The sequence below is a fragment of the Ranitomeya variabilis genome, chromosome 3 (assembly GCF_051348905.1).
Source record: "Ranitomeya variabilis isolate aRanVar5 chromosome 3, aRanVar5.hap1, whole genome shotgun sequence".
In the NCBI taxonomy this organism is placed as follows: domain Eukaryota; kingdom Metazoa; phylum Chordata; class Amphibia; order Anura; family Dendrobatidae; genus Ranitomeya; species Ranitomeya variabilis.
This window is the reverse complement of record NC_135234.1, coordinates 768123175-768150898: the sequence shown is the minus strand read 5'-3', so window position 1 is coordinate 768150898 and position 27724 is coordinate 768123175. Positions and strand designations below refer to the sequence as shown.

Here is a 27724-nt window from a genome sequence, read left to right as displayed (position 1 = left end):
TTCGGACTAATGCTCCATCTGTTTTTCAGTCCTTCATGCATGATATCTTCCGGACTTATCCTGATACATTCATGATTGTATATTTGGATGACATTTTAATTTTTTCCGATGATTGGGAGTCTCATGTGGAACAGGTCAGGATGGTATTTCAGATCCTTCGTGATAATGCTTTGTTTGTGAAGGGGTCTAAGTGTCTCCTTGGAGTGCAGAAGGTTTCTTTTTTGGGCTTCATTTTTTCTCCTTCATCTATAGAGATGGATCCGGTTAAGGTTCAGGCCATTCATGATTGGATTCAGCCCACATCCGTGAAGAGCCTTCAGAAATTTTTGGGCTTTGCTAATTTTTATCGCCGTTTCATTGCTAACTTCTCCAGTGTGGTTAAACCCTTGACCGATTTGACGAAGAAAGGCGCTGATATGACGAATTGGTCCTCTGCGGCTGTCTCTGCTTTTCAGGAGCTTAAACGCCGATTTACTTCTACCCCGGTGTTGCGTCAACCGGATGTTTCTCTTCCGTTTCAGGTTGAGGTCGACGCTTCTGAGATTGGGGCAGGGGCCGTTTTCTCTCAGAGGATTTCTGTCGGTTCCTTGATGAAACCGTGTGCCTTCTTTTCCCGTAAGTTTTCGCCTGCTGAACGCAATTATGATGTCGGCAATCGGGAGTTGTTGGCTATGAAGTGGGCATTTGAGGAGTGGCGACATTGGCTTGAGGGAGCTAAGCACCGTATTGTGGTCTTGACCGATCATAAAAATCTGATTTACCTCGAGTCTGCCAAATGGCTGAATCCTAGACAGGCTTGATGGTCTCTGTTTTTTTCCCGTTTTGATTTTGTGGTCTCGTATCTTCCGGGTTCTAAGAATATTAAGGCTGATGCCCTCTCTAGGAGTTTTTTGCCTGATTCTCCTGAGGTCCTTGAAACGGTCGGCATTCTGAAAGAAGGGGTGGTCCTTTCTGCCATTTCCCCTGATTTACGACGGGTTCTTTAGGAATTTCAGGCTGACAAACCTGACCGTTGTCCAGTGGGGAAACTGTTTGTTCCTGATAGATGGACTAGTAGAGTGATTTCTGAGGTTCATTGTTCTGTGTTGGCGGGCCATCCTGGTATTTTTGGTACCAGAGATTTGGTTGGTAGATCCTTTTGGTGCCCTTCTTTGTCGCGTGATGTGCGTTCTTTTGTGCAGTCCTGTGAGACTTGTGCGCGGGTCAAGCCTTGTTGTTCCCGTGCTAGCGGGTTGCTTTTGCCTTTGCCGGTCCCTGAGAGGCCCTGAACGCATATTTCTATGGATTTTATTTTGGATCTTCTGGTTTCCCAGAGGATGTCGGTTATCTGGGTTGTTTGTGACCGGTTCTCTAAGATGGTTCATTTGGTGCCTTTGCCTAAATTGCCTTCCTCTTCTGATTTGGTTCCGTTGTTTTTTCAGCATGTGGATCGTTTGCATGGTATTCCGGAGAATATTGTGTCCGACAGAGGTTCCCAGTTTGTTTCTAGGTTTTGGCAGGCCTTTTGTGCTAGGCTGGGCATTGATTTGTCTTTTTCTTCCGCATTTCATCCTCAGACAAATGGCCAGACCGAGCAAACTAATCAGACTTTGGAAACTTATTTGAGATGCTTTGTGTCTGCTGATCAGGATGATTGGGTGGCTTTCTTGCCATTGGCCAAGTTTGCCCTTAATAATCGGGCTAGTTCGGCTACCTTGGTTTCATCCTTCTTTTGTAATTTTGGTTTTCACCCTCGTTTTTCTTCGGGGCAGGTTGAGCCTTCTGACTGTCCTGGTGTGGATTCTGTGGTTGACAGATTGCAGCAGATTTGGGCTCATGTGGTGGACAATTTGGTGTTGTCTCAGGAAGAGGCTCAGCGTTTTGCTAACCGTCGTCGGTGTGTTGGTTCCCGGCTTCGGGTTGGGGATCTGGTCTGGTTGTCTTCCCGTCATGTTCCTATGAAGGTTTCTTCCCCTAAGTTTAAGCCTCGGTTTATTGGTCCTTATAGGATTTCTGAGATTATTAATCCGGTGTCTTTTCGATTGGCCCTTCCGGCCTCTTTTGCTATCCATAATGTCTTCCATAGATCTTTATTGCGGAAATATGTGGTGCCCGTTGTTCCCTCTGTGGATCCTCCGGCCCCTGTGTTGGTTGATGGGGAGTTGGAGTATGTGGTTGAGAAGATTTTGGATTCTCGCTTTTCGAGGCGGAGGCTTCAGTACCTTGTCAAATGGAAGGGTTATGGTCAGGAGGATAATTCTTGGGTTTTTGCCTCTGATGTCCATGCTGCTGATTTGGTCCGTGCCCTTCATCTGGCTCGTCCTGATCGGCCTGGGGGCTCTGGTGAGGGTTCGGTGACCCCTCTTCAAGGGGGGGGGGTACTGTTGTGAATTCTGCTCTTGGGTTCCCTCCGGTGGTTGTTGGTGGTAGTGCAGTTGCCTCTGGGCTGCAATCCTGGGTGGGTGTTTCTGCTGATTGCAGCTCTGACTGGGCTATTTAGGTGTGCAGGATCCATTAGCCCTTGCCAGTTGTCCATTGTTCTTGGAGGTGTTACATCTCTGTCTGGTTCCTCCTGCTCTGCTGCCAATTCAGCTAAGATAAGTTTCTGTTTTTGTCTCTGCAGCACACATGCTGTGTGCTTTATTATTCAGTGCAATTCATTGTGTTTATTTGTCCAGCTTAGACTGTGTTTGGATTTTTCAGTCATGTTGGATTCTCAGGAGATGCAGATATACATTCCATGTCTTTAGTTAGATGTGGTATTTTGGTATTATCTGCTGTGGATATTTTTAGGATTTTAATACTGACCGCTTAGTACTCTGTCCTATCCTTTTCTATTTAGCTAGAGGTGCCTCTTTTGCTAAATCCTGTTTTCTGCCTGTGTGTGTCTTTACTCTTATATTCACAGTCAATATTTGTGGGGGGCTGCCTATCCTTTGGGGTTCTGCTCTGAGGCAAGATAGAATTCCCATTTCCATCTTTAGGGGTATTTAGTCCTCCGGCTGTGTCGAGGTGTCTAGGATGTGTTAGGTACACCCCACGGCTACTTCTAGTTGCGGTGTCAGTTTAGGGTTTGCGGTCAGTACAGGTACCACCTACTCCAGAGAAAGTCTCATGCGGCTCCAAGGTCACCAGATCATAACAGTTGAGGGTTTATTTTTTAATAAAGGTAATACTTTAAAGGTTTTTTGGGGGGAGGGGAATTTTTCAAGGGATATCTGAAAATAAAATATGTGGCAAATATCTTTTAACATGGTGGGTTCACATTTCAATTTATTTATTTATTTATTTTTTGTGCGTGGAAATGGTTAGGTGCACCGGGTGTGTTTGTTTTTGGGTTTGGGTGTTCGCCTGCATGAACATTGCTCACATCATTTTAGCAGGGTGGTTATCGTTAAACATTACCTATTTCGGGGGGTGGTCTAACTATAAATTCATTATACCTACAGATCCACCAGGTACCAAAGCTATCCCACAGTGACCACCCAGACCCACCCAGACGTGCACACATCTGGAATTGTTTAAGTAAGTTTTGAAGACCCTAAATCTGCCAATTCAATGTGTATAGCAGATTGCAAGTGTCTTTTTACTTACAGAGCCACCAGGGACCACCACCAGGGACCACAGCCACAATGTCCTCTTCTGACAGCCCTACTCCAGAGCAACAGCGTGTATTGGTAAGTTAACAAAAAAATTAAAATGGTTTTGTTTTTAGACTTTTCATTTTTGATAATCACTACATGCATTAATTATGTTTAAACAGGAAGCTGAATCAGATGAGGAGCTATCAGAAGGGGACGAGACGGTGGAGAGATGCAAGTAGCGGAGGGACCGAGTGTAAGTTGTGGCGAAACAGTTGCTTCACACATCACACTGCACCAAACACAAAACAGATCTTCATACATAACTGAACACATAAAACATATGCCTACATTAAAGATAATTATTTTCCTTTTTTTTCAGTCTCCTGCTGCTGCTGCACATTCTCAACACCGTGAAGGTTCTCCCTGCCGTTCCCAGAGTCGGCGTAATCGTCGCCGCGGTCGGCCACTGGTGAGTTGTAATATTTTATTTCTTCTCTTGGTTGTTTTTTGTTTCAGTGTACTAATTTTTTTTTTCTTTATTTTCACAGTCCACACAGCGTGCTCCCGATGCAGATATGGATGACAGTATTGATGTGGACCGCCTCATTGAGGAGGTTCGCGAGCAGGAGCCGCTGTGGAACATGGCTGACCGCAGGCATGCTGATACCCATGTGACCCGTCGGCTCTGGGAGGAAGTATGCCAGAATGTATTGCCGAGGAGGGAGGACCTTCATCCACAGCAGCAGAGTACAGAATGTAAGTATTCACTTTTCAGTGATGTTTTGAGCTGAATGTAATGTATTATAATTAACAATTTTTTTTTTCTTTTCATTCTTGTCTTCACAGGTGTAAAGGTTAGGAAGCGGTGGCAGTCACTGAGGGATCGCTTCAAGAGGGAGTTTAAACTGGAGATGCAGGCCCCGAGTGGCTCAGCAGGAAGGAGAAGGACTAAATACAAGTATGGCCCGGCCCTGTCCTTCCTCACGGAAACCATGCTGAGTAGAGCGTAAGTATTCTACAGCCCACTAATAACCATGTTAGCCTGTCTAACTTTGTTTGGTTTCAGTCAGGGCTTTTTACTATCAATATATTAATTGTTTTTGTTTTTTCTTTCACAGCACCTTCTTCAGCCATCGGGCGCCTGCATCTACCTCGGCGCCCTCTGGAGCGATCTCTCACGAGTCCGCCACCGAGGGCCACGTCGGTAGGCCCCACACCTCTGACCCCTCATCTGACCCCTCTGTCCCCTCCACTTCCGCCACCCCAAGCACTGGAGCATCATTGCAGCCTTCCTTACTTGAATCTGACGCTCAACAGTTAGCGTTCCCTGTTGTGAATTTGGATTCTGGGCTCCCCCGGTGGCTACTGGTGGAATTGAACTTGTGTCATCATCTTCCCTGTTCACCTGTTCTCATCAGATCTGGGTGTCGCTATATAACCTGGCTTCTTTGTTAGTTGCTTGCCGGTCAACAATGTTATCAGAAGCCTCTCTGTGCTTGTTCCTGCTCCCAGACATCTACTAGATAAGTTGGACTTTTGTCCTTGTTTGTTTTTGTATTTTGGTTCCAGTTCACAGCTGCAGTTTCGTTACTGTGTCTGGAAAGCTCTTGTTGATCAGGAATTGCCACTCTGGTATTATGAGTTAATGCCAGAGTCCTAAAGTAATTTCTGGATGGTGTTTTGTTAGGGTTTTCTACTGACCATGAAAGTGTGCTTTCTGTCTTCTGCTATCTAGAAAGCGGACCTCAAATTTGCTAAAACTATTTTCCTGCTGCGTTTGTTATTTCATCTTAAATCACCGCCAATATATGTGGGGGGCCTCTGTCTCCTTTTTGGGCATTTCTCTAGAGGTGAGTCAGGTCTTATATTTCCCTCTGCTAGCATTATTTAGTTCTCCGGCCGGCGCTGGGCATATAGGGATAAAAAGTAGGACATGCTACCTGGCTACTTCTAGTTGTGCGGTAGGTTTAGTTCATGGTCAGTACAGTTACCATCTTCCAAGAGCTTGTTCCTATATAGGCTTGCTAAGTTCTCTGGCCATGGAGATCATGACAGTTTGACCGGCCCACTAAAGGGTTAAAATCCTTGGCTGAGAAAGGAGAGGAATAAGAAGTCTGCTGAGAGTTTTTTTTTTTTTTTGTGTGCTCTTAATTGGATCACTTGCCAGTCTGTCTATGCTGCAGTCTTTCTTTTTTTTCTCTCTCCTTCTAATCTTTGAATGGCTCTGTGTTCACCTGTTTATAATGGATCTTCAGAGTGTAACTGCAGGTTTGAATAATCTCGCCACGAAAGTACAAAGTTTGCAAGATTTTGTTGTTCATGCTCCGGTATCGGAGCCGAGAATTCCTTTGCCGGAATTTTTCTCGGGGAATAGATCTGGCTTTCAGAATTTTAGAAATAATTGCAAGTTATTTTTGTCCCTGAGATCTCGTTCTGCTGGAGACCCTGCACAGCAGGTTGGGATTGTGATTTCCTTGCTCCGCGGCGACCCTCAAGACTGGGCTTTTTCATTGGCACCAGGGGATCCTGCGTTGCGCAATGTGGATGCGTTTTTTCTGGCCTTGGGGTTGCTTTATGAGGAACCTCATTTGGAACTTCAGGCAGAAAAAACTTTGATGTCCCTATCGCAGGGGCAAGATGAAGCTGAAATTTACTGCCAAAGATTCCGTAAATGGTCTGTGCTTACTCAGTGGAATGAGTGTGCCTTGGCGGCTACTTTCAGAGAGGGTCTCTCTGATGCCATTAAGGATGTTATGGTGGGGTTCCCTGTGCCTGCGGGTCTGAATGAGTCCATGACAATGGCCATTCAGATCGATAGGCGTCTGCGGGAGCGCAAACCAGTGCACCATCTGGCGGTGTCCACTGAGAAGACGCCAGAAAGTATGCAGTGTGTTAGAATTCTGTCCAGAAGCGAGCGGCAGAATTTTAGACGGAAAAATGGGTTGTGTTTCTATTGTGGGGATTCTACTCATGTTATATCAGCATGCTCTAAGCGTACTAAAAAGCTTGATAAATCCGTTTCCATTGGCACTTTACAGTCTAAATTTATTTTGTCTGTGACCCTGATTTGCTCTTTGTCATCTATTACCACGGACGCCTATATCGACTCTGGCGCCGCTTTGAGTCTTATGGATTGGTCCTTTGCCAATCGTTGTGGGTATGATTTAGAGCCTTTGGAGACTCTTATTCCTCTGAAGGGGATTGACTCCACCCCATTGGCTAATAATAAACCACAATACTGGACACAAGTAACTATGCGTATTAATCCGGATCACCAGGAGATTATTCGTTTTCTGGTGCTGTATAATCTACATGATGATTTGGTGCTAGGATTGCCATGGCTGCAGTCTCACAACCCAGTCCTTGACTGGAGAGCTATGTCTGTGTTGAGCTGGGGATGTAGGGGGACTCATGGGGACGTACCTTTGGTCTCCATTTCATCATCTATTCCCTCTGAAATCCCTGAGTTCCTGTCTGATTATCGTGACGTCTTTGAAGAACCCAAGCTGGGTTCACTACCTCCGCACCGTGAGTGCGATTGTGCTATAGATTTAATTCCGGGTAGTAAATACCCAAAGGGTCGTTTGTTTAATCTGTCTGTGCCTGAACATGCTGCTATGCGAGAATATATAAAGGAGTCCTTGGAAAAGGGACATATTCGTCCATCGTCATCTCCCTTAGGAGCCGGTTTTTTCTTTGTGTCAAAAAAAGACGGCTCTTTGAGACCATGTATTGATTATCGGCTTTTGAATAAAATCACGGTTAAATATCAATACCCATTGCCGTTGCTGACTGATTTGTTTGCTTGCATAAAGGGGGCCAAGTGGTTCTCTAAGATTGATCTCCGTGGGGCGTATAATTTGGTGCGGATCAGGCAGGGGGATGAGTGGAAAACCGCATTTAATACGCCCGAGGGCCACTTTGAGTATTTGGTGATGCCTTTTGGTCTTTCTAATGCCCCTTCAGTCTTCCAGTCCTTTATGCATGATATTTTCCGCGATTTTTTGGATAAATTCATGATAGTGTATCTGGATGATATTCTGATCTTTTCGGATGACTGGGACTCTCATGTCCAGCAAGTCAAGAGGGTTTTTCAGGTTTTGCGGTCTAATTCTCTGTGTGTCAAGGGTTCTAAGTGCGTTTTTGGGGTTCAGAGAATTTCCTTTTTGGGATATATTTTTTCTCCCTCTTCCATTGAGATGGATCCAGTCAAGGTTCAAGCTATTTGTGATTCGACGCTTCTGAGATCGGAGCTGGGGCAGTGTTGTCGCAGAAAAGTTCTGACTGCTCCGTGATGAGGCCTTGTGCCTTCTTTTCCCGTAAATTTTCGCCCGCTGAGCGGAATTATGATGTTGGGAATCGGGAGCTTTTGGCCATGAAGTGGGCGTTTGAGGAGTGGCGCCATTGGCTTGAGGGGGCTAGACATCAGGTGGTGGTATTGACTGACCACAAAAATTTGATTTATCTTGAGACCGCCAGGCGCCTGAATCCTAGACAGGCGCGCTGGTCATTATTTTTTTCTCGGTTTAATTTTGTGGTGTCATACCTACCGGGTTCTAAGAATGTTAAGGCGGATGCCCTTTCTAGGAGTTTTGAGCCTGATTCACCCGGCAACTCTGAGCCCACAGGTATCCTTAAGGATGGAGTTATTTTGTCAGCCGTTTCTCCAGACCTGCGGCGGGCCTTGCAGGAGTTTCAGGCGGATAGACCGGATCGTTGTCCGCCTGATAGGCTGTTTGTTCCTGATGATTGGACCAGTAGAGTCATCTCTGAGGTGCATTCTTCTGCATTGGCAGGTCATCCTGGAATTTTTGGTACCAGGGATTTGGTGGCAAGATCCTTCTGGTGGCCTTCCCTGTCACGAGATGTGCGAGGCTTTGTGCAGTCTTGTGACGTTTGTGCTCGGGCCAAGCCTTGTTGTTCTCGGGCTAGTGGATTATTGTTGCCCTTGCCTATTCCTAAGAGGCCTTGGACGCACATCTCGATGGATTTTATTTCAGATCTGCCTGTTTCCCAGAAGATGTCTGTCATCTGGGTCGTGTGTGACCGTTTTTCTAAGATGGTCCATTTGGTTCCCCTGCCCAAATTGCCTTCTTCTTCCGAGTTGGTTCCCCTGTTTTTTCAAAATGTTGTTCGTTTGCATGGTATTCCTGAGAATATCGTTTCTGACAGAGGAACCCAATTTGTGTCTAGATTTTGGCGGGCATTCTGTGCTAGGATGGGCATAGATTTGTCTTTTTCGTCTGCTTTTCACCCTCAGACTAATGGCCAGACCGAGCGGACTAATCAGACCCTGGAGACATATCTGAGGTGTTTTGTGTCTGCTGACCAGGATGATTGGGTTGCTTTTTTGCCATTGGCGGAGTTCGCCCTCAATAATCGGGCCAGCTCTGCCACCTTGGTGTCCCCGTTTTTCTGTAATTCGGGGTTCCATCCTCGATTTTCCTCCGGTCAGGTGGAATCCTCGGATTGTCCTGGAGTGGATGCGGTGGTGGAGAGATTGCATCATATCTGGGGGCAGGTGATGGACAATTTGAAGTTGTCCCAGGAGAAGACTCAGCTTTTTGCCAACCGTCACCGTCGTGTTGGTCCTCGGCTTCGTGTTGGAGATTTGGTGTGGTTGTCTTCTCGTTTTGTCCCTATGAGGGTCTCTTCTCCTAAGTTTAAGCCTCGGTTCATCGGTCCGTATAAAATATTGGAGATTCTTAACCCTGTTTCCTTCCGTTTAGACCTCCCTGCATCCTTTTCTATTCATAACGTTTTTCATCGGTCGTTATTGCGCAGGTATGAGGCACCGGTTGTGCCTTCCGTTGAGCCTCCTGCTCCGGTGTTGGTTGAGGGTGAGTTGGAGTACGTTGTGGAGAAAATCCTAGACTCCCGTGTTTCCAGACGGAGACTCCAGTATCTGGTCAAGTGGAAGGGATACGGCCAGGAGGATAATTCTTGGGTCACTGCATCTGATGTTCATGCCTCCGATCTGGTTCGTGCCTTTTATAGGGCCCATCCTGATCGCCCTGGTGGTTCTGGTGAGGGTTCGGTGCCCCCTCCTTGAGGGGGGGGTACTGTTGTGAATTTGGATTCTGGGCTCCCCCGGTGGCTACTGGTGGAATTGAACTTGTGTCATCATCTTCCCTGTTCACCTGTTCTCATCAGATCTGGGTGTCGCTATATAACCTGGCTTCTTTGTTAGTTGCTTGCCGGTCAACAATGTTATCAGAAGCCTCTCTGTGCTTGTTCCTGCTCCCAGACATCTACTAGATAAGTTGGACTTTTGTCCTTGTTTGTTTTTGTATTTTGGTTCCAGTTCACAGCTGCAGTTTCGTTACTGTGTCTGGAAAGCTCTTGTTGATCAGGAATTGCCACTCTGGTATTATGAGTTAATGCCAGAGTCCTAAAGTAATTTCTGGATGGTGTTTTGTTAGGGTTTTCTACTGACCATGAAAGTGTGCTTTCTGTCTTCTGCTATCTAGAAAGCGGACCTCAAATTTGCTAAAACTATTTTCCTGCTGCGTTTGTTATTTCATCTAAAATCACCGCCAATATATGTGGGGGGCCTCTGTCTCCTTTTTGGGCATTTCTCTAGAGGTGAGTCAGGTCTTATATTTCCCTCTGCTAGCATTATTTAGTTCTCCGGCCGGCGCTGGGCATATAGGGATAAAAAGTAGGACATGCTACCTGGCTACTTCTAGTTGTGCGGTAGGTTTAGTTCATGGTCAGTACAGTTACCATCTTCCAAGAGCTTGTTCCTATATAGGCTTGCTAAGTTCTCTGGCCATGGAGATCATGACAGTTCCCTTTACCCCACCCCTCTGATCCTGCCACCTCTAGACCACCATTAGGTTCGTGGCGGCAGCGACAGAGGGGTCAGGAAAGGAGCTATGCTCCTAAGTTCTTACATCTGAATGCAGCCTTCCAAAGCTCTTTCAAAATTTTGGGAGAGCAAGTGACTGCTGGTTTCAGCATGGTGCAAGCACGCATCAGTGAAACCAGCCGTGAAACCAGCAGTCACTTGGATAGGCTGCATTCAGATGTAAGTCAGTCTCCAGCCAACCTTTTTTTTCAATCCATGCTCAGGAGCATGGAAAAGCTTTCTTTTGAGCAGCAGATGCGGGTAATGAATAGCTGCCATGATGCTCTACTTAAGGCCCTGTCCGAACCCCAAACTACCCCCACACCTCCCCACACAGCCACTACAACATTTCCACCCCAGGCCCCATTTCCACACCAGGCCCCATCCCATTCCCAATTTCCACACCAGGCCCCATCCCATTCACAATTTCCACACCAGGCCCCCCATTACCAAACCCAGTCCCAATACCCAAGCCAGTCCCAATACCCAAGCCAGTCCCAATACCCAAGCCAGTCCCAATTCCCAACCCGGCCCCCAAACCAAATGTCTTCCCCACTGTTTTCTTCCTTGCCCAGCTTTCCTTCCCCATTAAGTATGCCACCTACCCCAACACCACCCCCCTCTGGTCAGCTTCCTGCTTTTACCCCCCCTTCCACTGCACCCCAACCCAGTAGGCTTTCCCCACCTATTGACATGGTCCAACCTTCCAGCCCCTCCGCTAGTATCTCCACCCCACACTTTGAAGACCTGTAAAACTAATGTGTTGTTTTTAATGTTTAGAATTTTACAAAAAAAAAGTTAGAAAGAACTGATTATTTTAAAAAAAAATATATAATTCAAATAAAATTCATTTTGATTTAAACTCTACTCTTTTTGTGTATGTGCCTTCATTTAGGTAATATGGTAACTAAAAAAAAGGTAAAAAATATATAAACACCACACGTTTAAAGGTATAACATATTGGGTTTATTACCAAGAAAACCACACTTTTGGAAACTGTTTTTTTTTTTGGGAAACACAATTTGTACAGAAACATAAATCCATGAAATAAAGATGTCACACAATGTTGTCTTGCCATGGAACCCGCCCAACAGGTGACACAAAATACTCCACAAAATGGTCCCTCATCCTGGTAACAGAACCTGTGGAGCGAACAGAGCTGCTGCGGTAATCCTACAAGGTTGTCTCCAATTCTTCATCATCAACGGAAACAGGCTCCTTGGACAGTACAAAGTTATGGAGCACCACACAGGCCTTAACAACCTCGTCTACTGTTTGGGTTTGCAGTTTTATTGCAGTCAGCAGAACTCTCCACTTTGCCGTCAATATTCCATAAGCACACTGACCACTCTTCTGGCTCGAGTAAGGCGGTAATTAAATACCGGTTTTGTTCTGTTTAAGTCTTGGCTACCATATGGTTTAAGTAGGTGCGGCGATAACTGAAAAGCCTCATCACCTACACATACATATGGCATGGGTGGTCCACTTGTTCCCGGGAGTGGTCTGGCTGGCGGGAAATCGTATGTATCTGCATACAAGCAACGGCCCATCGGAGAGTTTTTGAATACTTGTGAGTCGTTGGACCGGCCATAGGCTCCTATGTCCACAGCCAGGAATTTGCAGTTGGCGTCTGCTATAGCCATGAGTACAATGGAAAAGTATTTCTTGTAGTTGTAGTACTCAGAGCCTGTTCCTGCCGGTTTAGCAATCCTGATGTGTTTCCCATCGACGGCACCAACACAACTTGGGAAATGGCACAGTTCCTCAAACAGTTCTGCACTTGTCAGCCAGATGTCCATTGTTGGTTGGGGGATATACTCCTGCTGTAAAGTATCCCAGATAGCCCGACAGGTCTCTTTCACTATTCCGGAAATTGTAGAAATGCCAAGCCGGAATTGATAGTGGAGTGAAGTTAGGGATTCACCCGTAGCAAGGAAGCTGTGAAAAAAAAATATATGTTAGAAAAAATTGCACAGACCAACAACATTTTTAAATTTTTTGTTTCATGGTAAAGTTTCAATAAATAGCACTGTGGAAATTTTTGTTCTGATGGGACGCACAATAAAAACTGCATGAAACAGGTGTAAAACTGTAATGGCCACAAACAATAAAAAATAACATGCTGCAGAAAATGCAACGCAATGTTTCAGCGCAGTAATTTCTGCAGTATGTTATATGACATTAAATATGAGCAATGACATAAAAAAAGGCAGTGGAATGTCCGCAAACAAAAAAAAAATAACATGCTGCAGAAAATGCAACGCAATGTTTCAGCGCAGTAATTTCTGCAGTATTATTATTTATTGTTATAGCGCCATTTATTCCATGGCGCTTTACATGTGAGGAGGGGTATACATAATAAAACAAGTACAATAATCTTAAACAATACAAGTCATAACTGGTACAGGAGGAGTGAGGACCCTGCCCGCGAGGGCTCACAATCTACAAGGGATGGGTGAGGATACAGTAGGTGAGGATGGAGCTGGTCATGCAGCGGTTTGGTCGATCGGTGGTTACTGCAGGTTGTAGGCTTGTCGGAAGAGGTGGGTCTTCAGGCTCTTTTTGAAGGTTTCGATGGTAGGCGAGAGTCTGATGTGTTGTGGTAGAGGGTTCCAGAGTAGGGGTGATACGCGAGAGAAATCTTGTATACGATTGTGGGAAGAGGGGAGTAGAGAAGGAGATCTTGTGAGGATCGGAGGTTGCGTGTAGGTAAGTACCGGGAGTATGTTATATGACATTAAATATGAGCTATGACATAAAAAACAGAGGCTTACCGCAGTGTAACCATCAGCCGCTCCGCCGGTGTGATGGCAAGCCTCATCCGTGTGTCCTGCCTTTGGATGACATCCCCAAGTTTTTCCAGCAAATAATCAAAATGCTCCATCCTCATCCGTACATAATTGAAAAATTTGTCTGGGTTTTGCCGCAACTCCAGGTAGAGAGTGGACTGGACACCCCTGGTCATCCGCAGTTCATTTATAGGATGTATCCATAGTCGTCTCCGTCTACGTTGCTGTAGAAGCATCCTCCGTCTTTCTGCCGCCTCCTCCTCCCGCACTATAATATCCAGGCGATTTGTCTCAAATATCACACCAGTTACCACACTCGCAATCCTACCAAGTACACCTTCCATCTCTGCCACTAAACTAAACCCTTTCAAAGATGGGCTGTAAAAACAGTCAGTATATAGTTTTCCCTATTTTCCAGTAGCCAATCAAATTTGGGAGACTCCCATTTTAAAAACAGATCCGTTGTCAAAACGGATGCAACGGTTGGTAAAAACGGATGCAACGCATACAGTATTTAGATGGAACCGTTTAGCAGATTTGCGACGGATCTGTCGAAATGCTGTATGCATTGCATCCGTTTTTCACTATTTTTGACGCATCCGTTTTTTACACAAAACGACGCATTTTGACATCTGCAGAAAAACGCTAGTGTGAAAGTAGCCTAAGGCAAAATAAATAACCCAAAACAAAAATGTTCCTCCACCACTTGAGCTATGTTCACACGCAGCGTTTTTGATGCGTTTTTCATCTTTAGCATTGTTTTCAGCCAAGACAAATGCATTCACTGGGAAATGTCATTGTAACATTGAACAACCTTAGCTGGCCATGTGGTGTGTGACACATCATCAGACACATCCTGTTTCATTTATGAAGGTGGGACTATTAAAGGAGGAGGGCCATCAGGCGGACTTTAATCTTCTTAAAGGGACAGCAGTTTGTCCTCCCTATTCTTAGAGAGCCATCAGCTGGCTGGGCTTTGTTGTTCCCATTATTAAACAGTGTGTCTCCTGTACTGTTATTGCCTACGCATTGAATGCAAGGCATGACCCAAATTTAGATGCACCCCAATAACCCATTGAACAGACGTCCTAGAAGGCCACATGAAACCAAAGTTCCAATTTTTCTTAATTTGCTACTCCCATAATGTTAGCTTATGCATTCAATGCAAGGCCTGCCCTGCCCCAAAGTTACATGCACCCCAATAACCCTTTGAACCGACGCAGTGGATGGCCACATGACACCAAAGTTCCCATTATTAGGAAGTTGGTACTCCCATACTGTTTGACTATGCAGTGAATTGCGGTATTAAGCCTGAAGAACCTGTATTGGAGAATGTCAGTGTTGAGGATGAAGAACCAAAAATGGAGAATTGCATTTGCAGCGCCCCAGAGACCTGGTCGTTGCAGTAATGTCGCTCTGCCACTAAGGGGAGTGATGGTACGATGATTGCACTAAAGGAGTTCACCTGACCAGGTATCACAGTTACACATTACACTTCACACTCCGGCCACCAGGGGGAGCAAAGGGTTCTATGTATTAGGCCACTCCTCACACTCTGGTAAAACTGGGGGCTGGATAGGAAGTTAGGGAGAAGCTGACTGGGTTTTGCCCAGGTAACATCTAGTGAGAGAAGAGCGTTGCTTGGGAAGATTCAGGGGGGTCCCTGTCAGGGGTGGGATCCTGACAGTGGCCTAGCGAATAGGACAGATTGTTACGGAGCCGCGCCTGCACTACCTTGTGGCGGCATCTTAAGAAAGGACACGAAGCGAAGTATATTGTGGAGAAGTGAGAAACGAGATCACAGCACAAAGGCGAGAGAACCAGTAGGAGTCGTGCCCTAAGATCGTGGCAACATCCTACTGAGGCGCGTGGCCGGAACACCGAGGAAGTATTGGGCTCTAAGCATTACTTCAAACCAATGGCAGGGCAGTTAATTATAGGTTGGCTGCCTCACCTAAATCACCTAATGAAGACAACGGAGGCAATTGTGGGAGAGGGGCGTCTCTAGGGTCCCTATAAAATAACTCCAGGCCTACCCCGTCATACGGGTGCATCCTATCCATATCATCTGGGGGACGGAGAGAGAAAGAACATCAGAAACAGACACGACAATTGTGAGGACTATCCCGTGGTGCTCAGCAGGGAAGTACTACAACACCCAGGCGCTAGTAGCTAGGCACTGATTTCCACCTGCAAAGGGAACTCTGGATGTGCCTTCAGACCAGCCGGTCTCAGCCAGCCCTGTTAGCAGTGTTCTGGATTGCGGATCCCAAAGCCTTCAGTAAAGAGGTAAAGAGACTGCAACCCTGTGTCTTCGTTATTCATCGCATCACACACCACCACCTTTAATTGGACGCCCCTTAGCAGGGTCACGGACCGGGTCAGGCCACCGTGACAACCCCAAGATCGAGACAGAGAGGCCCAGTACCGAGTACCCCGCGGCCCTGCTTCTGGGGGCGCTCCACATTGTTGAAGCAGAGTAACGAACCCCTACAGTTCCCATTATTAGGAACTCTCATACTGTTTGGCTATGCAGTGAATGCAAGGCCTGCTCCAAATTTGCATGCACCCTAATCCCCCTTGGAAGAGACGAGGAGGAGGGACGTGGGGGGTACACATCAACATACTGTGTAAATATATTTTTTACGGGCATCATAAACACTCTTTAACACAATAACTTGGCTGTTGCATCACGGAACACGTTCAGCCTGGTGATCTATTGGTAGTGTCTGAAGAGATGTGGAGGATGTCCTCCTAAAAATTATTTTCCCAATTTAAAGGAGCGGGTCTTCTATACTTGTAATGCCCATACACTAAGTGTATGGGCTGACAAACATTTACCCCTGGGGGATACACATCAACATAATATGTAAACATTTTTTTACGGGCATAGAAAACACCCTTTGACACAATAAAATGGCAGTTCCATCACGGACCACGGTCACCATGGTGATGTAATGGTGGTGGATGATGAGGATGAGTAAAAGGAGGAGGACGACAACAGAAAAAAAGGCGAAATCACGAAGCGTATACCCATGTGTGGGTGTAAAGAGGTGCATGGTAATAGAGTTAACAAAAAAAGACACTGGAGTAGAGTTCTTTCACTGAACATTCAGTGGTGTACAGAAGTCTGGCCCAATCCAGCCCTTGTTCATTTTTATAAGAGTCAGCCTGTCAGCATTTTCAGTTGACAGGCGGATGCGCTTATCAGTTATAATTCCCCCAGCGGCACTAAATACCCGCTCCGACAAAATGTTAGCCGTAGGGCAGGCCAGGACGTCCAAGGCGTACAGTTCATGCCACGTGTCCAGCTTGGTTACGCAATAATTGTAAGGCACGGAGGAATCAAGGAGGATGTTGGTATAGTCATCAAGGTACTCCCTCCGCATCTTCCAAAACTTTGCACTCCTTGTGAGAGTACCTCGCGCCTCAGGACCTGTGCGATGGGGGCTCTGAGAAAACTGTACCAGAACTTTTATAGTCTTCCCCTGCCTTTGCTGGATTGGAGTTCTGATTCTCTTGTCTGTACTCCTTGGTTGGCCAACGAACTGTGACCTCTGTCGCCAGCGTTTTCAGATGGGAATTTTTTTAATAATTCTGCAACAAGGGCTCTCTGGTCCTGCACCATTTTAGTACACCTGTCTGACTCTGCAATAAGAGATAGAAAGTTCTTCTTGTAGTGTGGGTCTAGAAGTGTCACCAACCAGTAATGACTGTCACCCAAACTTTTGAGAATGTGAGGGTCACGGAAAATGCAGCGTAACATAAACTCAGCCATGCGTGCCAGACTGCTAACAGGCAAGACTTCCGTGTCCTCACCAAGAGGACTACTGACCATGCTGTCCTCCCCTCCTCCCTGTCCTCAGGCCATCCACGCTGAACAGATGGTATGACAGTTGTGTTTGTAGTACCGTCTATAGTGCATGAAAATAGCTCCTGTTCTTTCTCCTCCTCCTCTTCCTCATTGTCACCCAATCCACATTGGGATGAGATGTGGGTGGGCTGTGTGTATTCACCACGTATGGTTCCTTGCTCAATCTCATCAATCTCCGTCTGCAATGCATCCTCTTTGATAGTGAGCAGAGAGCATTTCAGAACACAGAGAAGTGGGATGGTGATGCTAATTATGGTGTCATCGCCGCTCACCATCTTGGTTGATCAAAGTTTTGGAGGATAGTACATATGTCTAACATCCATGTCCACTCCCGAGGTCTTATGTGTGGAGTCTGAATACCAATGACCTTGTTGATTCTGATAGTCAACAACTGCCCTCTTCAGCTAACAAACCTTTCCAACATCTGCAGTGTAGAGTTCCAATGCATGGGGACATCACACAACAGTCGGTGAGCTGGAAGCTGCAAACGCTGCTGAAGCAGAGCAAGTGTGGCGGAATCTGTAGCTGACTTTATGAAATGGGCACACAGCCTGTGTACCTTGACAAGGAGATACGGAAGCTCCGGGTAGCTTTTGAGAAGCCATTGAAAAGGGAGGTTAAGCACATGGGCCACACTCATTTGTTCAGACTGGCCTACCGCCTCAATGCATTAACCTAACCATCCCTGTGTGGCCCATTCTAAAAAAAACAAAAAAAAAAAACATAATCAGGTTCCTCGCATCATGTTCTCATACACTTTATGCAGTTAATAGCACTCTGTGTCTGTACTGTTACATACTTAGGCAGTGAACTGGTTCATGCAGCTTTACATGAACACCCGAGCCTTACACTATGGCTGGTCCAAATAACTAAAGCAATTGTTACCATCCACCTCTCGTGTCTCCCCTTTTCCTCATAGTTTGTAAGCTTGCGAGCAGGGCCCTCATTCCTCCTGGTATCTGTTTTGAACTGTGATTTCTGTTATGCTGTAATGTCTATTGTCTGTACAAATCCCCTCTATAAGTTGTAAAGCGCTGCGGAATATGTTGGCGCTATATAAATAAAAATTATTATTATTATGGGCCAGGCATGGTACGTATGTTAGCTCGCCTCACCTCAGAGTCGCCATCAGATTACAGCCATTGTCATACACGACCATGCCTGGCTGGAGGTTCAGCGGTGTCAGCCACAGATCTGAAGAGGAGGTGCAGGAGCTGTACACTGTGAGGGCAACCCTGATTGACGTAGAGCCCACAATCCTCGGTGTCGTGGGGATGTGTTCCATCCCAAGGTCTGAGTGGGTCCTGGCTTCCAGTATGTTAACCCAGTCTGCCGTCAGCAAGATGTACCGTCCATGCCCAGAGGCACTTCTCCATGTGTCCGTGGTTAGGTGTACTTTCCCAGTAACAGCATTGTTGAGGACACAGCTAATGTTGTGGGACATGTGGTTGTGTAAAGCGGGGACGGCACCCCTGGAAAAATAGTGGCAGCTGGAGAACGAGTACCTTGGGACAGCCGCCACCATAAGGTTCCGTCTCCACAAGCCTAAAAGGCAACATTTCGAGCGCAAGCAGACGAAAAATGTGTGAATTTAGTAGTGTGGCTTGTGAAGCATTGGCAGCGTATTTGCACTTGTGTTTCAAGGACTGGGGTATGGACAACTGAACGCTGCGCTGGGACAAGGATGAGGGCGTGCTTGATGATGGTGCTAATTGAGTGTGTGCAATTAAAGGTGCAGGGCAGGAGGCATTTTCACATGCACCATGGACAGAGGATTGGCTTGCACGCACAACAGTGGAAGAAGCAGTGATGTCACCTGTAGACAGTGTTCCTGGGACATGGGCCACTAAGTCATGTGCTTTGCTGCTATGTGCCTGATCATGCTGGTGGTGGTCAGACTGGTAGTTTTGCTACCCCTGCTGATGTGGGTGAGTCGCCCACCAGGGCAATGGGGATACTCAGTACCGGGTCCGGTCGCTTTTGGGGATGTCACGGTGGCTGCAACCCGGTCTGTGGCCCTGGGCGCTCATTTAAGGGAAATTAGTAAAGTCTATTCGTGTCGCCACCTGTGGTTCTTGGTCAGTGGGACCAATGCTGCTTACAGGGGTCCTCTGGGGTGATGTTGTTGCAGCCAGATCGTGATGCTTCCCACAGGTGAAGCGGGTCCCCAGGACTCCCAAGGTGTATGGCAAGGATCGTGTATGCTGGCAAATAAGTGGAGGACACAGAGTTGTTAAGTCTTTACCTGGTTAACTGGTAGAAGCAGTCCACAGTCCAGGATACCATGCACGGGTGGTGATGTGGTCCGGCCGGCATGGAGGCAAAGGTGATCCCTCTCCCAGGTGAGGTCCGTAAGCCTTCCTACTCAAGCTAACATGAGAGCTGCCTGTAGCTTGCCGGCAAGTCCTCTCACTCCTGTCCTAGAACAGGTACCCATATGATGGGCATCTTGAGCCATTTTACAGGGTGTCTATCATAGTTACATAGTTATTAAGGTTGAAGGAAGACTTTAAGTCCATCTAGTTCAACCCATAGCCTAACCTAACATGCCCTAACAAAAAAGACCCATGTGGCAAAGAGTAAGCTCCACCTTGGGGAAAAAAATTCCTTCCCGACTCCACATACGGCAATCAGACTAGTTCCCTGGATCAACGCCTTATCAAGGAATCTAGTGTATATACCCTGTAACATTATACTTTTCCCGAAAGGCATCCAGTCCCCTCTTAAATTTAAGTAATGAATCACTCATTACAACATCATACGGCAGAGAGTTCCATAGTCTCACTGCTCTTACAGTAAAGTACCCGCGTCTGTTATTATGCTTAAACCTTCTTTCCTCCAGACGTAGAGGATGCCCCCTTGTCCCTGTCTCAGGTCTATCATTAAAAAGATCAGCAGAAAGGTCTTTGTGCTGTCCCCTCATATATTTATACATTAACATAAGATCACCCCTTAGTCTTCGTTTTTCCAAACTAAATATCCCCAAGTGTAATAACCTGTCTTGGTATTGCAGACCCCCCAGTCCTCTAATAACCTTGGTCGCTCTTCTCTGCACCCGCTCCAGTTCAGCTATGTCTTTCTTGTACACCGGAGACCAGAACTGTGCACAGTATTCTAAGTGTGGTCGCACTAGTGACTTGTATAGAGGTAAAATTATGTTCTCCTCATGTGCATCTATTCCTCTTTTAATGCATCCCATTATTTTATTTGCCTTTGTAGCAGCTGCCTGACACTGGCCACTGAATATGAGTTTGTCATCCACCCATACACCCAGGTCTTTTTCATTGATGATTTTGCCCAGAGTTTTAGAATTAAGCACATAGTTATTCATCTTATTTCTTCTACCCAAGTGCATGACCTTACATTTATCCCCATTAAAGCTCATTTGCCATTTATCAGCCCAAGCTTCTAGTTTACATAAATCATCCTGTAATATAAAATTGTCCTCCCCTGTATTGATTACCCTGCAGAGTTTTGTGTCATCTGCAAATATTGAAATTCTACTCTGAATGCCCCCTACAAGGTCATTAATAAATATGTTAAAAAGAAGAGGGCCCAGTACTGACCCCTGTGGTACCCCACTGCTAACCGCGACCCAGTCCGAGTGTGCTCCATTAATAACCACCCTTTGTTTCCAATCCCTGAGCCAGCTCTCAATCCACTTACACATATTTTCCCCTATCCCCATTATTCTCATTTTATGTAACAACCTTTTGTGTGGCACCGTATCAAAAGCTTTAGAAAAGACCATATACACTACATCTACTGGGCTCCCTTGGTCCAGTCCGGAACTTACCTCTTCATAGAAGCTGATCAGATTAGTCTGACAGGACCTGTCCATAGTAAACCCGTGCTGATACTGGGTCATGAGGTTATTCCTCCTCAGATACTCCAGTATAGCATCCCTTAGAATGCCCTCCAGGATTTTACCCACAGTAGAGGTTAAGCTTACTGGCCTATAATTTCCGAGTTCAGTTTTTGTCCCCTTTTTGAATATTGGCACCGCATTTGCTATACGCCAGTCCTATGGTACAGACCCTGTTATTATGGAGTCTTTAAAGATTAAAAATAATGGTCTATCAATGACTGTACTTAATTCCTGCAGTACTCGGGGGTGTATCCCATCCGGGATTTGTCCATTTTAGTGATTTTTAGATGCCGCCGTACTTCCTGCTGGGTTAAGCAGGTGACACTTAATGGGGAATTTTTGTTATCACTGATCATATTGTCGCCATTGGATTTTCTTTTGTAAATACTGATGAAAAAAAGTCATTTAGCATATTGGCTTTTTCCTCATCCTCATCCACCATTTCACCCAGACTATTTTTAAGGGGGCCAACACTTTCATTTTTTAGTTTCTTACTATTTATGTAGTTAAAGAATATTTTTGGATTATTTTTACTCTCTCTGGCAATGAGTCTCTCTGTCTCAATCTTTGCTGCCTTGATTTGCTTTTTACAGAATTTATTTAATTTTTTTGTATTTATTTAATGCCTCCTCACTACCTACTTCCTTTAATTCTCTAAATGCTTTCTTTTTGTCCCTTATTGCGCCCCTTACAGCTCTATTTAGCCATATTGGTTTCCTCCTATTTCTAGTATGTTTATTCCCATACGGTATATACTGTGCACAGGTCCTATCCAGGATGCTAATAAACGTCTCCCATTTTCTCTGTGTATTTTTGTGTCTTAGGATATCGTCCCAGTTAATTGCACCAAGATCCTCTCTCAGAAGTTTAGTGTCCTTGTCGCCCCTCTACTACACATCTTATTAAAGGAGACATGAAAACTTATTATTTTGTGATCACTATTCCCCAAGTGACCCCCAACCCTTATATTTGATATGCGGTCTGGCCTGTTGGTTAATATTAGGTCTAGCAGTGTCCTCCTCCTTGTTGGGTCCTGAACCAGTTGTGAAAGGTAATTGTCTCTCATAGTTGTCAAAAACCGATTACCTTTGCTGGAACTGCAGGTTTCTATTCCCCAATCTATTTCAGGGTAGTTGAAGTCCCCCATAATAATGACTTCTCCTTGAGTCGCAGCTTCATCTATTTGCTTTACGAGGATATTCTCCATTGCTTCCATTATTTTGGGAGATTTATAACAAACCCCTATCAGTAATTTATAGTGTTGAGCGATACCGTCCGATACTTGAAAGTATCGGTATCGGAAAGTATCGGATCCAATCCGATAACCGATACCAATACAAGTCAATGGGACTCATGTATCGGACGGTATCCCTGATGGTTCCCAGGGTCTGAAGGAGAGGAAACTCTCCTTCAGACCCTGGGATCCATATAAATGTGTAAAATAAAGAATTAAAATAAAAAATATTGCTATACTCACCTGTCCGACGCAGCCTGAACCTCAGCGAGGGAACCGGCAGCGTTGTTTGTTTAAAAATCGCGCTTTTACTTGGTTACGTGAAGTCCCGGCTTGTGATTGGTCAGGGCAGCCATGTTGCCGGGACGCGGACCAATCACAGCAAGCCGTGACGAAATTACGTCACGGCTTGCTGTGATTGGTCCGCGTCCCGGCAACATGGCGCCGTGACCAATCATAAGCCAGGACGTCACTGGAGGCTGGACACGCGCGTTTTTTAAAATGCGCGCATATCCAGCCTCCCGTGACGTCACGGCTTGTGATTGGTTAATGGCGGCCATGTTGCCGGGACGCGGACCAATCACAGCAAGCCGTGACGTAGTTTCGTCACGGCTTGCTGTGATTGGTCCGCGTCCCGGCAACATGGCGCCGTGACCAATCATAAGCCGGGACGTCACTGGAGGCTGGACACGCGCATTTTTTAAAATGCGCGCATGTCCAGCCTCCCGTGACGTCACGGCTTGTGATTGGTTAATGGCGGCCATGTTGCCGGGACGCAGACCAATCACAGCAAGCCGTGACGTAGTTTCGTCACGGCTTGCTGTGATTGGTCCGCGTCCCGGCAACATGGCGCCATGACCAATCATAAGCCGGGACGTCACTGGAGGCTGGACACGCGCGTTTTTTAAAATGCGCGCATGTCCAGCCTCCCGTGACGTCACGGCTTGTGATTGGTTAATGGCGGCCATGTTGCCGGGATGCGGACCAATCACAGCAAGCCGTTACGTAATTTCGTCACGGCTTGCTGTGATTGGTCCGCGTCCCGGCAACATGGCCGCCCTGACCAATCACAAGCCGGGACTTCACGTAACCAAGTAAAAGCGCGAATTTTAAACAAACAACGCTGCCGGTTCCCTCGCTGAGGTCCAGGCTGCGTCGGAGAGGTGAGTATAGCAATATTTTTTATTTTAATTCTCTCTTTTACACATTATTACATCAATGTTGTTGCGATACCCGATACCACAAAAGTATCGGATCTCGGTATCGGAAATTCCGATACAGCAAGTATCGGCCGATACCCGATACTTGCAGTATCGGAATGCTCAACACTAGTAATTTATTATTTTTTCCCCCTCCCCTTATCTCCACCCACAGGGACTCTACATTTTCATTAGATTCACCTATATTATCACGCAGGATGGGTTTTAAGGTCGATTTTACATACAGACTCACCCCACCCCCTCGCTTATCTGTACGGTCATTTCTGAACAGACTATAGACCTGCAAGTTAACAGCCCAGTCATGGCTCTCATCCAGCCACGTCTCAGATATCCCCACCATGTCATAATTATGCTCCAACAACATTAATTCTAATTCGTCCATTTTGTTGGCGAGGCTTCTGGCATTAGTATACATGCACTTGATGTTCCTCTCTGTACCTCTATTCTTTCCAAAATTATTAACTGTTCTACCCTGCTTTCTGAATGTCACCCAGCTACCTACTTCACTGTCCTGCAGCTCCATCCTACCATCCCCCCCTCATCTATCCCATTGAGCGTCTGCTCAGTGAGCAGAAGACTCCTCTCCATATTGTCTATGGATCTCAGTGTTGCCAGCTGCACATTTAGATCCAGAATCTGGGATTCTAAATGCTCAACATGCTCACATCTCGCACAGCAGTATGCACCCTCGACCGGCTGATCAAGGACTGCATACATGTGGCAAGATGTGCACTGGATGGCATTAACAATAGTGGAGCACATTTCCTAATGGGGATTGCACCACACAGAACGTTAAATAAAAAATAAATACAAAGTATTAATAAAAAACAGACAGCAATTCCTCCCTTGGAAACTCCCTGATTCCAAAGTCACTGAATCACAAGTCACACTTACCGCCGTTCACACTTACACTCAGGTCACACTCAGCTCGCTCACACTCGCTAAGCTGAAGATTTATAGATTTTTTTTCTCTATTTCCCCTTAACATCAATCCTCCTTGCTGTTCAAATGCACTTCCAAAAAACATAACCCGGGCTCTTCAGATGCTGCTTCACCTCCAGGTGTGTGGGCAAATCACATACAGTTCTAAGCCCTCCGGTTCTGCTAAGTGTCCTACTAAAGACTCGGGTTCACGGTGCCCGGTTTCGGTGCTTCGGCAGAGGGTGCCCGGTCACAGTTCCCCTCTGAGCTCTTTTTCACTCCTGTGCTTCTTCCCTCAATTGCTCCATTACATACAACCCCTCGGGTTTTCGTCCTTCCTGGAGCCGCAGCTCAGTCTTGGCTGCACGGCTCCGTAGTCTGCTCTCTGCTCCAGACTGCCTTTCTCCTCAGTGTCTCTCTCCAACTGAACTCCTTGGTCTCCCTGGACCAACTAACTAACTCCTCCTCCAGGCCAGAACACTTAAAGCTTAGGGAATCTCCCCTGAATCCGGGTCCTGAGCTCCCCCTTATGGCCTGGATTCAGAATATGTTGTGTGTAGGTGCTTAACTGGTAAAGAGAATCCTCCTTGCCTCCAAGCATATCGCCCTCCCCAAAAGGAAGGCAACATCATTGTAACAACCGGTTACCTGGGGTGTTACACGGGCATGGCAGGTGGTGCAAATTGCCTGTTTGGGGTTATTGGCAGAGTATTTATAAAACAACCAGACTCGGGAAGACCTAACAGTTGTACTTCCAACTTCTGTACTGTTGATGTTACGAGTAACAGTTGCCCACCTTCTGTCTGCGGCCACCACATTGCTTCTTCCTGCCTGTTGGGGTGCTACGCCTCCCTCCCCCTGTGTGCTGCTGTCTTCACTCTGCATGTCCTCCTGCCAGGTTGGTTCAGTCACTATGTCATCCACCACCTCATCTTCCACATCCGCACCCTGCTCCTCCTCCTGACTTTCTGGCAATTGTTTCTCATCACCGTCCACCTCTTGTGACACATTTCCACCGTTGCCTTTGTGTGACTGTGGCTGTTCAAATATTTGGACATCACTACATGCTATCTCCTCTTACCCCACTTCAAGTGGACCGGGAGAGAGGCCAGAAGCTCTAAATGGAAAATGTGAACTCTTCGACGTGTCCAAGTGTGAGATCAGTTGTCTCAGAGCACTTGGCATTGTGGGAGAAAGGAGGATCAAATTCTGGGGTCCATTTTCTCCTGTTACCCTTGTAAAAATAAATAATTTGGGTAAAAACCAACAACTTTATGAAATAAAAATAAAATGTTAATTTTTTTCCTTCTACATTTCTTTAATTCCTGTAAAGCACCTGCAGAGTTAATAAACTTCTTGAACGTGATTTTGAGCACTTTGAGTGGTGCAGTTATATTGAATGTTGTCACTTTGGGGTATTTTCTATCATCTAGGCCCCTCAAAGTCATTTCAAATATGATGTGGTCAAAGAAAAATTGCTTTTGTACATTTTGTTGGAAAAATGAGAAATCGCTGATCAACCCCTTCTAACTTCCAAGCAAAAAAATATGTTTCATAAATGATGCAGATGTAAAATAGACATGTGGGAAATGTTAGTTATTAACTATTTTGTGTGACATATCTCTATGGCTTAAGGGAATAAGATTGTAAAACTTGAAAATTGCGAAAAGCTTAGAAACAAATAAAACCTTATACTTTCACAAAAAATGTATGCTAAACCTAAACAAAATATAGGGAATGGCCATGGCAGGGAGATAGAAAAAATAACAATATCAAGGACAGCAGATGTTCTCACACCACTGGCAGTGCTGTTAGAAACCTTCAGTATTACCAAACACTAGTCACATTTGGCCTCTTTTGCAAATTCTGGCAGATCAGCGAGGAGAACGTGAAGGATGTGATGGCGTATGTGTGCTATTGCTCATCTTAAGCACAGCAGGATAATGTAGCCTCTGACAGTGACATCATCAGCTGGAGTCAGCGTTTCTGCTGAGTTTAGCTCCTCAGCCATCACATCATTTAATGTTGTGCAGAGCAAAATGTCCAATCTGTTAATGACACCTGTTTCTATTCTGCCCCAAAGTCCAAACGCCAACAGCACCCTGGAGGTTAAGGAACATAATACACCAAAAACATCTTCTTCTAGTTGAGATTTTGGAAGACATGACCAGTCAGCCTTTATTGTCATAAAATGATATGGAGGAGATGGGCATGACAATTTTAATGCCAATCTGTGTTGAAGTGGTAGGGACACTGTCAGTGGTAGTCACACATGGACCCAGGGAGCACCTCCTAGTAGGAACGAGTTGGGAGGGGGGACGCTGGCCATTTCACACACACATATCCATCCTCTCCTCTTGATCATCTTCCTCCTAACCAGTCTGCTCCACACACTCCCTCCTCTATCACCAGTGCATTGTCAGTTCTGATTTTATGTGTCCAAGAAACATGCGCTCAATCGTTCAGTTACATGGAAATGGTACTCCCATATGTCCAAGTTCACTACAGTTGGTGCCAGGCCTCCTTTTGAGAAAGAATTGTGTGAACTCAGGCTCTATGGAAGATACATAGCCGCCATTATTTATTGTACCAAAAAGCCTTCCCCACCAGGTTTGAGCACAATTTTTTTAACCCAAATGTATTGTATTTCGTGGAGATAATTTTTTGATACTGCAAACTCACATTTAAAAAAATTTTGGGGGGTGAAATTAAATGTTATGGTGACTGTGTCCGAGTTGAATTTTCTCGCCACTTGGCGCAACCTGACACTGTTGGATTTGGAGTTCTACTCTAATCTCTTTCAAAGTTGTTCTGGGTTTTGTGGTTCCCCTTTGTATTATCCATCTCTTCAATTTGTGACCTATTTCCTCGTGTGGCTGCCTCCAGGGAAGACGGCTACAGCCCCATAGACCTTACACTTCTGGATATGTGCAGCAGTAATAACAGGAACATCCGGCTGTAGGAAACGTCTTATTCTTATAGCCTTTATCTGGAACATGTTTGTCTATACTATTGTTCCTAATCTCCTGAGACCACTCTCTTCTTAGCTTTCTTTGCCCCATGTTCTGTGTGGTAAACGCCATGACAACAAACAGCACAGTGACTACTTTGTACCCTGTAAATAGGCGACTGACTGATTACAAGTCTGCAGACACTTGTGATAACTACAGGATGCTCTGTAGTTTCACTTCTCCACATGGTCAAATTAATTTCAATCTTTTCTAGGGTAACCCATCATTTTATTCCAGGGCATTTTTAATAGTTTTGTTTTCTTTTAAAGAGGCCTTTCATCAGTTTTTTTCATGTTGAATTAGACAAAGCATGTAATATGGGATGCAGAGAATATTTCTTTATAATTTTTATTTCGTCTCTCTATTGTTTAGATACGAGCAATCAAATATCTAA

The 27724-nt window shown here is 45.7% G+C and overlaps 1 protein-coding gene across 1 annotated transcript; it reads left to right on the top strand.

Annotated features, from left to right (window-relative positions):
* Positions 1-3425: 3425 nt before the first annotated feature.
* On the top strand, positions 3426-27724 carry LOC143817815 (uncharacterized). Its single transcript, XM_077299279.1, has 7 exons — positions 3426-3504; positions 3576-3656; positions 3743-4032; positions 4112-4319; positions 4410-4569; positions 4682-4879; positions 27703-27724. Exons 3-7 carry the CDS (start codon positions 3793-3795, stop codon positions 27722-27724), a joined length of 828 nt encoding a protein of 275 aa, XP_077155394.1. The 5' UTR covers positions 3426-3504; positions 3576-3656; positions 3743-3792.